We start from the raw sequence: 15,948 nt of genomic DNA, 5'->3' as shown, positions 1-15,948 counted from the left end.
TTTAGACACTGTTTAAACAACAAAGATATGCGAACGTGAAGATCTTATCCCGCAAATTCAACGAAACGTTATACTATGGTTTTGGTTTCTCCCCAATGGCGTTTACCCCAGCCGCCCTTTTCGAAACGCATTTTGACTTTGGGAACAGGAGTTTCACATAGCCTAGAGTGATGCACTGGTACACACTCCAACTAATGTGGTTCTCGGTAACAGACCCTTACCACTCGCTGGGCCAATCGCAAACATTGTTTTAATCGCACCAATAGACGTGTGCACGTTATCGTTGTGGCGACTCGGGTCGCGACAACTGCAGGGAAGAAGCGCTGTGCCGTTACAAAGCATTAACAGCGTAATTTGGACTCGAAAATTAACAAAATCGATGTCCTTACCATATCTTGACGGTGCTGCAGTGACACTACCCAGTGTTATTATTAAACGTAATTGGTTCCGAAGTTTCAATGGGGAATGCTTTTGAAATGTGCCTCAAAGGTGTGACACCCCTTTAAAGTGCAATGTTCTGATCTGCTGGCCGCCTGTATTTCAGGTGGCCCGGTCCAACGAGCACGACCTTTACCTGTCGCAAGTGGACCTGGACGCCGCCGGCTGGTACAAGTGTGAGGTGACATCGGGCGCTCCCCTGTTCTGGACCGTGGAGAAGCGCAAGAAGGTCCAGGTCGTCGGTGAGAGAGCCGGTGGCATTGCGGACGGGGCCATGAGGTCCGTCATACGTGGGAACCAAACTGGAGTGTGTGGAACGACACTATGCCCCAGCGTTGCCCGTTGAATGGCCAGTTCACACGCCGTTGATGGTCCACCTTCCTCGTCGCATGTTTCTGACACATCATCGACCGCCTTTACAATCCCCACCACAGTCTGACAGCCACCGTCGTCGGCCGGCCCCGGGCAGGGCCTCCACGCGGCAGTCGTGACCTCTCCCGGCGGCAGCAGCGTCTTCCGCGAACAGATATGGCATGGGGCGGAGCTCGTGCTGCGCGGTCTGGCACGGCAGCATTGCACCGGGAAACATTATCACGGCCGTAGCTGTTCTGCACAGTAGGGCCAAGCGGCACGCTATGCGCATTGATGAGCGGATTTCTCCTTTTCAGCGGAATGTTTTTTCGGGGTGGCGGGGGGGGGGGGGGGGCTGCGGGACTATGCCATGGTTTCTTTCAGACGTAGACCACACCAGTTGTTCCTTTGACACACAGCCTCTGTTAAGCCGAATTTACGAGACTTTAGAGAACCGTGGTCTGTTGGTAGATATTTGAATCAAGCATGTGCTAAGATCCGAAAATGATCCGAGGATCGGACCCCTAGGTTCGGGTTCGAAATCTTTTGACGCCCTGGATATTATATGAAGGTTCGTCGAAAGACCTAAGACTTAGATCTTTTTAAAATTTTGCAGCAGGATTTCGTGTGATCTTGTATTTTTGAACATTTTGTTCTGGAAGATCTATTGAGATCTCAGAACTAACTCAATCATATCAATCATATACATCATAACATCGCACGCTTGTGCGTGTTGAAGAAAGAGTGCAATCGCCTTTGCGTCCGTCCACGGCACGGTGATCTGGCGATTCAAATAACTGCTGTCGCTGAATGCGGCGGGACTGTTCAAAGTGCGCGGTGCGTAAGGTGTCGCTTTCCGGTCCAAAATACGCATTATGAGACCGGGACCTCCGCAAGATTGCTCCATGTCAAAAAACTGACCTCCCTTCAATATTCAAGACTGCCAAAATCAGCAGAAACGTGAAACGCGTAGATGCATATAAAATATGGATACATGTGCCAAACACTTCATCGCTTTGGTCATAAAAAATGTCATGTTACACACTGGGTTCGGTTTGAATATTTTTGTGAGGGACGCAGCCTCGTTGTTGAGTTGCCGCCCCCCCCCCCCCCCTCCAATGTTGGCTTGGGGCCGCCCAATGTTTTTGGCCAGACTGACACAAAAGTTAACCATCACACAAGACTGTCTTCTTTGAGCATCGTTTGCTGGCCATGAATACAAGGACGAATCCAGAAATTTCGCCGGAAGTTTGGTACAGCTCTGTTAATAAAACCTGCATTGGTACATATGGGCAAGTCACATTGTAACAGGTTATTGCAGCTAGTCTACAGGGAGGTACGTTACTGGACAAGTGATGATTCTCAACCGGGCTACCGCCTTGTCGCTCATACATCTCGGGGTATGAAAAGTTTGTAATGCAGTCCCGAAAGCCAAGGAAAGGCCATCACTTGCCAACTTTTTTACATGCTTGTATACCCGTCCCACGTCACGAGTGCAAGTGGTTTTGCATGTAATGCACAAGTTGTTGCACGTGGGACAATAACGGGATGGGCGACCGCCAGCCACCCAGACCACTTGTACAATGGTGTATTCATATTTGCTATATTTGGAGCAGTTTCGGTGGTCTTGCACCGGTCTTGCCGGGAGGTCCGTCGTTGCGCTTGGGGCAACCATCGCTTGGCAGCCGCCAGCCGCCCAGACCGCTCGCACCATGCCTCGGTGGTTGTTTTTCAGACCCGCGTTTACAAGTGGAGTATAGACTGGAAGGCGGCAGGTTTTCTATCACCTGAGCACTTATTCTACGCTGTTTGCTATTTAGCTTTTTACATTGATGGCGTGCCTTTCCTACTCAGTGTTCTTCATTAACGGCATTCCCGCCCTACTCTAGGGCACCTTGTTGTCCCTTCGCTGGCCGGGGGGCCGGCCGGCGAAGTTATGTTATGAGCTGCGACATATTAGGTACAATAAAGTATTAGGTATTTCAATATCTTAGGGGTCTGTTATGAAACATGAGGCGTTTCGATACCTTAGGTGCTATGAAGCATTATAGGTTTTAATTCATTAGAGGTGACTATACATTTGTGTTTGCAAACATGAGAGCAACCGATACTGACCCACTTTCAAATTGACAGCGCAAATTGCGTTACACAGTTTTGCGTACGTTTAGCTCAGAAATAACAGGGTTATAATTCTTCAAGACGGTACGGCTATGAACTGCAGTGCATTGTCACGAATATGGATATCTCAGTCCAAAAATCTCATACGAAATTGGAATAGTCCAATGAGCGATTTCGTAACACGCGTAAGGTGCTTTAAGCATGAACTTTTATGTCGATAACAAAACGGCCGATTAGTGCTCACTTTCAACTGTGTTCGTGGTACATGCCACTGCAGCAGTAACGACCCTATATACAGTACATCATGCACTCAATCCAATATTCCATACCTATGATTGATATAGCCGCAACACGTGCCTTTACAAATTAACCAGGTATGTATGACGTCATTACAATATCACGCGAATTCCCCCGCCCCTCCCCTCCCCCCATCTCTTTGGCTGTATCGTGTTCATGGCTAAGAAAATATGGTCGCTGGGATATTTGTGATTGCAGTGATTCAGCACCAAGTGCACCAGCGACAGAAGGCTGATAAAAGCTGATCGGATTGACTGATGGTCAGATGGCGTTGGTGCGAGCATGTCTCGATCACAAATCGCGTTTTTGTGATACATAGCTCAGACATTGAACAACTATTAGTTATTACAGAGATGAGGCTGAAAATCGAATACACGAATTAGTCACACCGTCCGTACCATGGCATCTGGACAAAGCCAGTCTGGCAACAGCTGTGGCGTAATAAAAACGTTCCATGACATGAGTTGACGATGACGTGTTGAAGAAAATATTTAATGAATATTGTAATCATGGCATTAAGAGCAGTCTTTTGGACTTCTAAACTTGCCAATAGCTTAAAGTAAGATGAGGTTTGATACAGGTGAGCTTATCCATTACATCTGACGCTTGCCTCGCTATCTCAAATGTGGAACAGTCCCTTTAAACCATGAGGGTCAATGGCAATGTCAGTAATTGATAATGTATGCTTAATGCTTTGGTCTTGTAGCATGTACTATCCAACAGTATACGGCAAGCCATCATTTCATGACAAAAGAGAGGCGTCACGTGCCAATGCACAGTCCAGCTTCGCACACAAGCGAAGCGAAATCAATAAGAAGTGATTTTCGAAGTTGTTTGGCCAAGTCTAATCGATTTGTCAGTAGACAGGCCACGGAGGCAGAAAGTTTTGCAGCATGGCATGAATTGAGCTATCCGTCACATCTACAGCAGTAGTTGAGTAATGGTTCATGAATCCCCGAGATGTCTGCGCTGCCACGTGATTTGATCAGGCCGGCTCCGGCTGAGCGTCATCGAGGCACTTGGGCCTTACAGCCAGCACGCGGCGCGTGGCGTCGGCCGGTCCGCTCCATCTGGCGATACCATCTGCAGCGCGGCCGGCCGGAGGGCGGGCCCGCACATTACCGGCTGGGAGACAAAGCCCGCCGGGTTTACAGGCTTCAGACCCGAGGGAGGGGAGCTGCGGCGGTGGCCGTGGCGCAGCCCCCCCCCCCCCCTCCCCCGCTCGCCGCACCGCCCCCCCCCCCTCCCCCTCCCCCCTCCGCCCGGGTCGCCCGCCTCCCGCCTCGCCGGTCGCCGGGCGGCGTTATTGCGGATTAGCGATTTGTGACGGGGTTGTCGACGATCGGGCGGAGGCAGGGAGGAGTAATCGCACCCCCACCGGCGTGGATTGGAGAAACGATGACTCGAGACGTTCAGATGTGGCCGACTTCGGCTTCGGCTCAGGGCGAACGCCTCGGATCCGAGCTGGAGGCGTTTGAAGCCCAGCTGCTGACCGTTGCGAAATGGAGCGGAGCCAGGGAACGAGCGAGACGTTCACTGTCTGAGGTGGCGCAGACGCATGAGCGTGAGACTACAGGAAGAAGTAGGAGAACGGTAGAAACACGAGTGATGTAGGAACCTTCGAAGAGTGGGACTGAGGTAACGGACCGATTATGATCTGCTCGATTAGGATTGTGTTTTATATATAATCACTCTAACCAATTACGACTATCGATCGCGCCCCGCCACGCATCACTGCAGGCAACATTCTATGTACATCCGGGGTTAGAAGTCAGCTGCTCTCAGCTGAACACCTCCCCGCCGTTGATCTTTAGCTTGGCGAAATTATATTTAAATTACACATTGGTATTTATACGACAATCATTACATTTATATTACTACAAAATGATAGTTACCGCGATGTTTACACGCCCGTCGTCTTTGGCAGGATTCTGCGCATTTCAAAATGAGTTGTGTTCATCAGTTATGTGCAGGGTAGTCTCCTCAGTCCTTAAAGTCCCTAAAAATGGGATGTCTGCTTTTCCAAAAAGAGGGGTAACCTGACGCTGGATGGTGCGTTTGTCCCTTTCCTGTTGATGGGAACGCCCCCCCCCCCCCCCCCCACCGACTACGCCCGAAATCGATTGCCCTCTTGACGTGGGCGGCTGCGGGTAGTTTGAATTTAGACCGGAAGGGGTAATCTGACTGTGGACCCCTCGTCTTGGTGTGTTTACATGGCTGAAGCGGGCTTACACTGCTAATAGCCGGTAGTCCGCACTTGGTAAGCTCGAATCAAGGAACAGATTATGGGCATATAATGCGCCCTTACGACAAATCGATGCGTTGGTGCAGCGTTGGTACTTCGCAGATGATAGCTGGAGAGGGTCAGGATTTGTGTGGAGATCGTGGTATGAAGACGGAAGATTGATTATATTATGTTGCATAACTGCAAGTTTATATATATATATATATATATATATATATATATATATATGTGTGGGTGTGTGTGTGTATAATAGTGCATTACATTGGTAAGAGCCCGCTGCATTTCAGCCGTGAGAGCCCCTCCTCCTTATTAGTCTAAACAGACGTCATACATTGGGCGCCCCACAACATTCGCTCGAAGGACACACATCCACTGGCGCCCACATCACTCCACTCATTATTGGTTCACAAACGGGTAGCCTCCCCCCCCCCCCTTGCCATCACCGCCCTGTCGAGCCCTTGGCATTATAATTGTCACGTTTGCGCTAGCCCTCGTCGAGCCAAATTAAATTCCAGTTAACCCATTTGAATTATCCAGTGAAGCCACGTCGTCAGCGCATCATCGGGTCAATTTGTTGTCGGCCTTGCACCGACGCGGCTACTGGGCTAGCCACAGGGGTGCAAAACTTGGGCGATGACTCGTTCATTCCCCAGCCTACCTCCTCCAGGGCGACGACCCTCCATGCAAACCGAATTCGCTCGCGCTTCGTCTACGGCGTGGGGCCCACCACTCCTTCGGCCGCGCTCGCCGCTTGCAGCTTCCCACTGCTTTGCACACGCCTTCGGCTGCGTCCCGCCCAGTAGGGGAATGTCGCCTCGGACGCTTATGCGCCCTCGCCTTCGGCTGCGTCCCGCCCAGTAGGGGAATGTCGCCTCGGACGCTTATGCGCCCCCGCCTTCGGCTGCGTCCCGCCCAGTAGGGGAATGGCGCCTCGGACGCTTATGCGCCCTCGCCTTCGGCTGCGTCCCGGCCAGTAGGGGAATGTCGCCTCGGACGCTTATGCGCCCCCGCCTTCGGCCTGCCGGAATGAGCTTTGCAAGGGACCGCCCCCACGGTGCGTCCCTCGGAGGCCTGGAGGTAGATAGCGCACCTGGTGTCACGTGGTTAAGCCCCTCGGCAGACAGCGAGCGCCCGGCATGACCTTCGCTTGCACCTTATGATCTCCATGACCAGCGTACTCTCGAACCTCGGTCTAAATGACCTGTCCCACGGTTTAGTCCGACGTCGCCCTTGCTACGAGTGTCGATGGCGTGATCTCCATCTGTGCCGAGCATTCCGCCGCCAGGGGCTTATAATGCCTGACGTACACCACGTCCGAAGGGAACGGGCTATGTCCTGATCTTCCTGAGGCGTGCTACACCAACGGATAGACCCGGCTACCGCAGTGAATAACCCTGCATGTCGTGCGGTCCGAATTAGCATACAACCTACGCCTCTTCATGCCGCCATGTCTGAGGTCGAGTGAATGACAACCGAACGAGTTGACCGTCTCCTGGCCCCAAAATTAAAGCATTGTGCCATCAAGTCGCGATACTTATCAAACATTCATTTGTAAAGAGTACGACTTGAGATGGTCTGGTTCCTCCTTGAGCCGTATTGCTCGAGCTTATCACCCCTCACGGCCACTATCGTTCCTGTGTGACTCGGCCCTTGCAAAAAAGAGCATGACGTGAATCTTTAAAAGTCCGTCAGTTCTGTTGAAGTTTTGCGGGCTGGATCGAGCAACGAATTAATAAAAGGTAGAGGAAGCATGCTCGTAAGGAAACTACGCACCCGCACGCTGGACTGGGGCCAGTTGAGAGTTCAGAGAGTTTTGCCTTTCTTTGTGAAAGAAACGGATCAGAAAACGAAAAAACTAACGGACGAACAAACAGACAGACCATCTACCCAAAGAAACCCGAGTGTCTGCGCAAACAGCCCTGACGTCACGCCCGACCGCCATGCAGGGCCGGCTAGGGCCATAGTGGTCCAAAGTAGACCCCTATGACTGTCTGAAACGGCTAATTCGAGATAGCCTCGGCATAGGCGAATGAACGAGCCATCGCGGCGTCACCCGCGTGACCAGCCTCGGCCACCAGATCCACCCTCACAGCGCTTGGCTACTCGCATTCTGCTAGCACCATTCACGCCCTGTATTCTCGTAAGTGGACCGTGGGGACCTCGCCAGCTAGCCCATGACTGTCGACTCGTCGACCCCTCGGGCACCGTTGCGTTTCCGTCCGAGACTGGCCGAAACAGGAGGTACTGGGACGCCGTTGTGGGCGCGATTGCCCTGCCGCAGTCTCGAACAAATCACTTCTCTCCTCACTTTAATGCTTAACGATTAAAACGCAGCTCATCACCTATGTTAACAAAGTCATTCATATACAGTCACCACTTCAGCCAGCGCGCCTGACCTCCGTGCCCTGCCCTCACAAGGCCGCAACCCCACGCGGGCCCAACGCCGCCCGAAGCCCCGTGACGCGTCACTCAACCCCTCGCCCATCCTGAATTATGGAATCGCAGGACCGCCGAGTCGCAGTACCGGGTCGGGAGGGTCGCATGGCCCGTGCCCCAGGTTATGCCAGGTTATGCCCCGTGCCATTTCCCCAGGTGACACCAGGGGGAAGAGGTTGCTGTGGCCCGTGCCCGCCCGTTATGGAGGGGTCAAGGGACAGTCTCGAGCCGCGCAGCCAGAGTTACACAAACTCCCCGAACTGTTCCCTAAAAGACATTGGCAAATGGCCATCTGTGTCATCATTATTTGTGTCATTCAAAACAATACTCAAATGATAAGCGCTTGTCATGTATGAAAGCAATTGTTTTCGTGCGTCTCGCGCCTCTTTTCTCATCTCTTTTTTAAAGAGGAACCGTTTACAACGTGGGCGTGTATTTTAGCGGTCTAATTATCTAAACGCCAAATGCAACTGCAACAAAGAAGCTCAGAACGACTCGATATAACGGGTGCGCTCTCTTCGAAGTGTTAACACCAATGCTACACCATAACCACAGTTATATGTGTGCGTATCCATCATTATAGCTTTTCCCAATTCAATCCGTGATCTTAAATAACCAAATGGCGTTGACACAGCGGAATAAAACAATGCGTTCTAAGTCTATGGTATCATCGAACGCATTGTGCATTCTAAATCGTATATTTTATCGTCATTGCTAACTGGCTCTGTTAACGGAACATAGCGAACACAGCGAACATGACGGAACATAGCGAACATATTCGGGACATGACGAATTTTATTAGAACCATACGCCACGTTCATTGCCGATGGCACAAGTTATTCGGCGGCAAAACATCTGTTCATGTGCTCATAACAAACAAGGCAACACGAAGTGCCCAACCAAGCCGCTCAGCAGCGACAGATGGCGCCGCCCGGCGCCTATGTCTGAAATAATGTCAGTGTGTGAGTAGTAATGCTTAATAAACAAACAAAGCAATTATATATTACTGAAATATGACAAATATATAAGAAAATAATTGGTAATTCATGACTCACCAGCAGTTGATCACATTCCAGAGCGTCACCTGCCACCAACTCCAAAACCAGTGTTCAGTAGGACCACGGTTCCACCACTATGTTCAGACCTCTGTTGCCGTTTACAGTTGCGAAGTTTACCTTGAAACTTGCAACCTTTACAGCCACATCGTGCGTGCCACCGTGATGGAGCGAACATCCTCCATCGCACCCGGTGATAGAATTTCAATTTGTTTTACTATCGATAAAGGTGAAGCGACGCACTACACAACACAGCACAACACTGACATCCCGCGGCAAGCTTGTGGTATGGCGAGCCCCAAAACATTTTGCTATGCTGGCTGGTAAGGTTTTCAAACGTTTTGTGCGCTGCGTTTGAAACACGTCCGCCAAATTTGTTACATCGCTTCCTCCACGCTGTCTACGGTCAGTCTGTCACGCTTCGTTCACCCTCAACTGCTTTAAAGCATTGAACATATAGAAGTATGTGTCTCGAACATCTCATGGAGCGGACAGAAGAACGCTGTTACTGCTATACCACTCACTTATACGTTCGAAACTTGACCATGGCTGTTTTATTTATGACCGCGCGCCGAGTTCCTCCAAACGTTTATTAGACACCGTGCACCATACCGCATTACGCATTGCGACGGGAGCATTCAGAACGTCGCCAGTTGCTAGCCTTACCGTGGAAGTTAATGAACCGGCGTTGGCACTGAGAAGGGAAATGCTTGGCATGCGGTATTTTCCAAGCTGGCTCAATTTCCCAACGATCCGACTCAGCGAGCAATCTTTTCACGTGATGTGGAAAGCAAGTTCCAAAGTAGCGGAAGGCCGTCCATTTGGTGTCCATATGAATAAGCGGTTCCGGGAAAGCGACATAAGTTGGCGTGGTGTGCTAAGGTCGCGTCCCGTATTAGTGCCTCCATAAGAACTAATTCACCAGAAGTGGATGCATCCCTTTCATTCACCAGCAAACAGGGAGCGATCCCATGCGACCTGAGATCGAAGGCTCTGGAGCACATCGGGTCGTACATAGGTTTTCAAACCACATATAATGATGGGAAGTAGGCGTTGGTGCTGCATTTGTGAATAATCAAGCCACCCGGTCCTTTTCTTTACCGAAACACGCCTCAGTTTACACATCCGAGCTCGTTGCAATCAGTAAAGCCCTATGCTTCATCGAAGTTGGTGAGAGCAACTCACACGTGATCTTATCCGATTCTTTGAGCAGCCTGTTGGCACTAACAGCATTTAACCCACCTTGTCCCATTATACAGGATATTTTAGTTCGCCTGACAGCGCTTGATCTTGCTGGTAAAACTGTCGTCTTATGCTGGATACCGAGTTATGTGGGTATCGCAGGTTACGAGCATGCTGACGCGGCCGCAAAACGGGCAGCGCGTGCACCTTGCACCCGTTCTTTACCCTTGCCGGCAAGGGACTTGTACCCTGCAGTCGCAACCTTTGTGAAGGGGAAATGGCAACGCTGCTGGGACGCCATTGTAAACAATAAGTTAAAGGTGATCAAGCCACAACTGGGTCCATGGTCTTCAAGCTCACGCAAGTTGAGACGCGAAGAAGTAACCCTCAGCAGATTACGAATTGGCCACACGCACGCAACACATAGCTACCTTTTGTGCGGTGGGGAACGCCCTAAATGTCCTCGCTGTGATGCGCCACTTACGGTTCGCCACGTTATTCACTCTTGCCCCACAGTTAAGAGAAGACCGGGCACTTTACTTCGGACGAGATGCGTCAGGTCTTACCTTTTTAGACCTTATTGGTGACGATTCCCGCATGCTTGGCACCGGACAGCTGTTTTCATTTTTGAGAAACGTAGGATTCACAGCCATTTATACACCACGGTAAGCACTTAGCTGTTATGGGCGCAAAATGACCCTAGAAGTCGACGCGCCCTAAAACCCCAATCATCATCATCATCGTTCACCCTGTCTTGAAAGCCGATGTAAATGTAATGGGGCTGTCTCGTGCAAGTGGCTTGGAGGAAACCCGAGGACGGCTACATCCATGACACAACCAATCAGTTGACAGCTGATACTCAACAGTGCAATAGGTTGCCGCTACTAAATTAAATTGCAGGCTTTTTTACTCGCTGTGAGCGATTTTTATTCTAAATTTATTAAATATCTCTTTTGTGGTGATAAGTTAAACTTAAACGTTGTCTGAACAGGAGACCATTCAACGAGCTCTTCTGTCGCCTACATTGTTGGGAAGTAGGCGGGTTTGTGCACCCCTGTGTACAGCCGGCCGTGGCTCGGTCTGGATGGCGATGATAGCCTGTGTGCTCACAGTATGCGTGATGCGAGCCGTCGTGCCCGGACTGATGACCTTGTATCATGTTTTATTGTCTTGCAATCTCTGAAAACTGGGTTGGCTAGCCCTCGTTTTCTGCATGATCAAATCATGTGACCGAGATGTCCGCTGCACTCACTACGTTGCCTGGCCTGCCTGCCCTAATTCCAAGGGATCGGATCCCACCGTGCCCTTGGACCAGGACTCGAGCGTCGCGTCGCCCGCCATGGCGCAAGGCCGGTCCGCTCTCTTCCTGCCGCGCCCCGGTCGGGCCCTGCGCGTTCCCCCTGGCCCAGTTCTCTCGTGGCGCGGCGTTGCTGACACCAGCTGGGGTGACGCCGACACCGGCGGGGCACAGTTCTCGCGCATGAGTGTTGTGGCTGCGTGGCTGTTTTCCGCCGGTGACCTGGCGTCACGCGTCCATGGCTGACGTCCGTCCGGCCGACGGCAGGGGTTTCTGTGGACACGTGGGTCCGATTCGGGAAAAGGGGTCGCCGTCATGGCGAATGTGAGAAGGCGCCGTTGATTTGTTGTGCCTGGGCAGAGATCGCGCGCCGCTTCATCCCGCCGATTTGGTCTTCAGCAGGCGCTTTCTCTTGTTGGGGGCCGATCGACTGAAGCGTCTGGCGGATCTACATTTGATTCCAGACTCCGCTCGGTCTGTTAGGTTTATATGGTTCCGCGCCGGGGTTTCTAGAGCCGGTAGCCGGCTTTTTGCCGTCCCATCCCCCGCCTTGAAACTCCACCGCAGTTCAGGTAGTGTGGAAAATGAAAAGCGTCGAAATGTGTGCCTACACCACAGGCTCATGTGTGCGCACCATTTATGATCTTTAACAAGCTAGTATGTTGCCAAAGTTTGCCGAAATATGCACACATTGATTGTCGACTTATATTTGGGAAGTTGTTATAGCTCGTTATGATTCCACATGCCTGTAATGGTACCTTGATCTGACCAGCGTCGGCAGATGCAATGATTGCTGGCATCGCCACGAGACTGCTGTCCTGTTTTACCTTTGCTTGCGTTGCATTTGCGGTGCGGGTTTGAGTTATAATCAGTCCTCCCCTACACAAGTAGATGTGCCGATCTCTTGACCTCTGTGATCACCCTGCTGGCTTTTCCGACTCCATGAGATCCTCTAACCTCTCTTCTTTGTCCCCAGCCGGCGGGCTTTTCCGTTTCCTCTGTAGCAAATCCTTAAACCCCTTCATGTTTGCCACCAGACCTGCCGACTTCCTCATCTGTAGAAATATGTGCTGACTGCTGCTGCAGTGCATCTGGTGTTATTCTCCTTCAGCCAACAAACTCGGCATTTTCCCGCCTTTATAAAAGACACGTCTGCGTCGGCTTCGCAGCAGACCTGCCAGTAGTTCAACCTCTGTGGTAAAACTTACGATGGTTCATCACTTTGCAGACCTGTCGTAAGTTTTGTCACTGTAAAAGACCCACCAGGTGTCCGCCTGCATACCAGACCTACCAGTTATACCGCAAATACATATATTAAACCTGTCAATCGTTCTGCCTCTGCTTGCAGATATGCCGGATGACTTGCCCTCCATCAAAGGCCACGAGTCCAGCTACAGGGTTGGTGACGTGATGAAACTCAATTGTTCGTCATATCGCTCGTACCCGCCTGTCAAGCTGCACTGGTACGTCAACGAGGAGCCGGTAAGCAGAGTACGTATTCCTCTCGACCGGATCAGTTGGTTCTGGTTTGGTTCACGTTGTGAGACGTCGGCGTGGAAAAAGTCGGAGATAAATTCGGAAGATTGTGGGACTAACCCAGATAGGTTCGGAAAACTTCGTTCGTCTCCTGGTATGTCATTGTAAAGCCGTCACTAAAACACATCGGGCCTCTCTCGTTTCGCTTCTAGCCTAGTCTTACAATTTGCAGCCTTCGTTTGGGCGGAACAATATCATTCCACCACTTTGAAAAGTATCGGTATTGTGATACCATAGTGAAAATTTGCTTTTGCAGGGCTTAAAACGGTCACTTAGTCCGTGCTCAGTGCAATAGCAGCCCTCTCCAGTTAGTTGTTGCCACGTTCTGCGTAGCTCAGGCCAAAAAAAACGGGCTACGGTAATTGGTTACGGTAAGCGCGCTCAGCTGCAGCGAATTTCGCGCGCAAGTGATGAACATTCGTCCGGGCTCTTCGTTTGGAAGTCGAGAGTAAGCGCGCTGCGCTCTCGCTCGGATGTCTGGGTTTGTGCCGAGCGCCGTTGCCTCGTGTCACGCCGGTGTGCTGCTGTTTCCGCGACTCGGGCGGCCAGACAGACAGCCACCAGCAGCGTCCGTCGGAAGGCGAAGGAACGCGTCTCACAACGTCCTTTTCGTCGCGGGAATGAAGTGGTGTTTACGGCCTACGTTCTCTTCCTCTGAGTTTCTTGTCTTTTAATTATTTTAGGTCGTGTTTTGCATGTCGGTGTTATTCGTCAAATCGGTCGTCATGTTATTAGCATGATGATTCCATTATTGGTGTCGGCTCATTGTCGCGGTGTACGCATGATGTTCATCCGGTTTTAAAACCTGTGTGCGTGTGTGTGTGTGTGATCCACTGCCAAGCCAGTTGGGGCGGATCCACGTTTGATATGCAGTTATAGGGAAGGCTCCTTCGTGGGACTCAACAATGTTTACATCTGTACGCTGACAGCATGCATGCCACCAAGTGAAATGTATCATGCAGCTACAGCTCATGATCGCAAGCATCAGAAGAACATCCTGTTTACATCAGCCACTCAAGCACGGCAGGCATCCTGGCTCACCAGATAGAGCAGCCTGTTCACATTTTCAATCCAGTGCATGTTATCTTGGTCGTTTTTTGCTGTCCCTTCTCAAAAATGAGGAACGGTATGACGTTGAAGAACGCCCACGCAAGCCCACTTTAAGGTTTTGTCATGTTCAAATCATGGCTTGTGCTTTGCATCACTGCTTTCGTAAGGCCTTGCTCTCATATATTGAGTATTGTGTTTGTTTGTAGAACCGTGAAGTGGCTCAAAACCATGAATTCTGCAAAATCAATAGCGCTGTTTCAATCAGGCCTGCTCCAAATTAGCTCAGTTTCTTCTGTCGTGAATTTCCCTCGTTCAGGGCCGACGTAGGTATACAAATGATTTACCTCGTGTTGTAGAAATACCTTAGTGGCAAGTTACGGCCAACATCTTTTTTCAGACGTATCTTGCGAATGCACCCAGAAGTATTCAACTGATGCCGCTATCCTCTTCGAAGTTTAGAATGCCTATACTGATAGATATTGCCTAGAAATTGAATTAGAAGCTGCGAAATGCCTGCCCAAAGTTCCCAATCCAAATATCTCGTTCCGTTGAAGGAAGACCTATTTATTTGTTTTTATAGTGAGCACTGTTTGATTTCAGCATTTCCATTTTGAATCCCAATCCACCGATGCCGAAAAATTGCTTCGTCACAGTATGTATCAGCTCTTACCACAATGACTGCGATTGGTCACGAGAGGGTGTAGGTGTGGAATGGGGAGTGGAGATGCAAGTTCATCACTACGTTTGTGCCTTCATTTTGCCTCTTCATTTGTCCGATGTGGGGCAGATGGGCAAATATAGGGCAAATGTAATTTATTTTACTATGTCTGCGCATACTTAAGGCACCAAGGTTAATTTAAAAACATCATATCACGCAATTTTGATGTCAGAATTGCCAACTCACTCTTTCTCAACGCAACAAACTCTTGATGATGCAATGTCAAATGATTTCAGGATGATGTTAACCTCAAAGTGGTATATAGAACAGCGCCCATAATGACCTCCTCGCTTCTTAGAAGTCACACCCACGCGCATTTTCACCAATAAGCTAAACCCAGGGTTATCACTTCTCTCGAATGCTGAATCAATAGGCATGGCTTTGGGCTTTGGTTGACCAAACATAAACTGCTTATGGATTGTTAGGGTGCAATATTTGCATTCCGTTTCTTGTTCGGATCTAGGGAGGTTGGTGGGGGTGGCACCGACAATCAGTTCAAGCGAAAGGCGTTCACCTTAAGGCTCTTTGAAGAATTGATATCTATGCTTGTTGGAAAAGTCGGTTATCACGCGACATCTTGCGGACATTTTTGAGATTGAGTACGCAAACCCTCGCCATCAGAGAGAGGGTTGATGAGACCCCCTCACGTTCCCTGAGGGTACCTCTCCGACATGTGCAGTCGCGCTCAAAATTGTGATACGTCCTGGGACGTCGATTGCGTGTGTTTTGATACAAAAAGCATCCCTAGCGTTTCTGGATTCAACGAAGCGACAGTTTCTGGGAACAATGCGCGGTAACTCACGGCCCACGCGGGCGGCGGGTGTGCGGTAATCCACGGCCCACGCGGGCGGCGGGTGTGCGGTAACCCACGGCCCACGCGGGCGGCGGGTGTGCGGTAACCCACGGCCCACGCGGGCGGCGGGTGTGCGGTAATCCACGGCCCACGCGGGCGGCGGGTGTGCGGTAACCCACGGCCCACGCGGGCGGCGGGTGTGCGGTAACCCACGGCCCACGCGGGCGGCGGGTGTGCGGTAACCCACGGCCCACGCGGGCGGCGGGTGTGCGGTAACCCACGGCCCACGCGGGCGGCGGGTGTGCGGTAATCCACGGCCCACGCGGGCGGCGGGTGTGCGGTAACCCACGGCCCACGCGGGCGGCGGGTGGCAGCCGACCATTGGAATCGATCTGGTGCGCGCACGGTCCGCGGTTCGAACTTGGTCCGATC

General features: G+C 51.1%; 1 protein-coding gene across 1 annotated transcript in view; it reads left to right on the top strand.

Annotated features, from left to right (window-relative positions):
- LOC119098654 (uncharacterized) overlaps nucleotides 1–15,948 on the top strand; it is a 122,330-nt gene that overhangs the window by 74,598 nt on the left and 31,784 nt on the right. Inside the window, exons 4-5 of the mRNA XM_037221637.1 lie at nucleotides 545–680; nucleotides 12,768–12,901. Of these exons, the coding sequence (XP_037077532.1) occupies nucleotides 545–680; nucleotides 12,768–12,901 (270 nt within the window). The remainder of the gene's footprint in view (nucleotides 1–544; nucleotides 681–12,767; nucleotides 12,902–15,948) is intronic.

This window comes from Pollicipes pollicipes, unplaced genomic scaffold, assembly GCF_011947565.3.
Source record: "Pollicipes pollicipes isolate AB1234 unplaced genomic scaffold, Ppol_2.1 Scaffold_2555;HRSCAF=2994_pilon_pilon_pilon, whole genome shotgun sequence".
Classification (NCBI taxonomy): Eukaryota; Metazoa; Arthropoda; class Thecostraca; order Pollicipedomorpha; family Pollicipedidae; genus Pollicipes; species Pollicipes pollicipes.
Note: the sequence above shows the minus strand (reverse complement) of the source record. Positions and strands in the feature narration are given on the sequence as shown.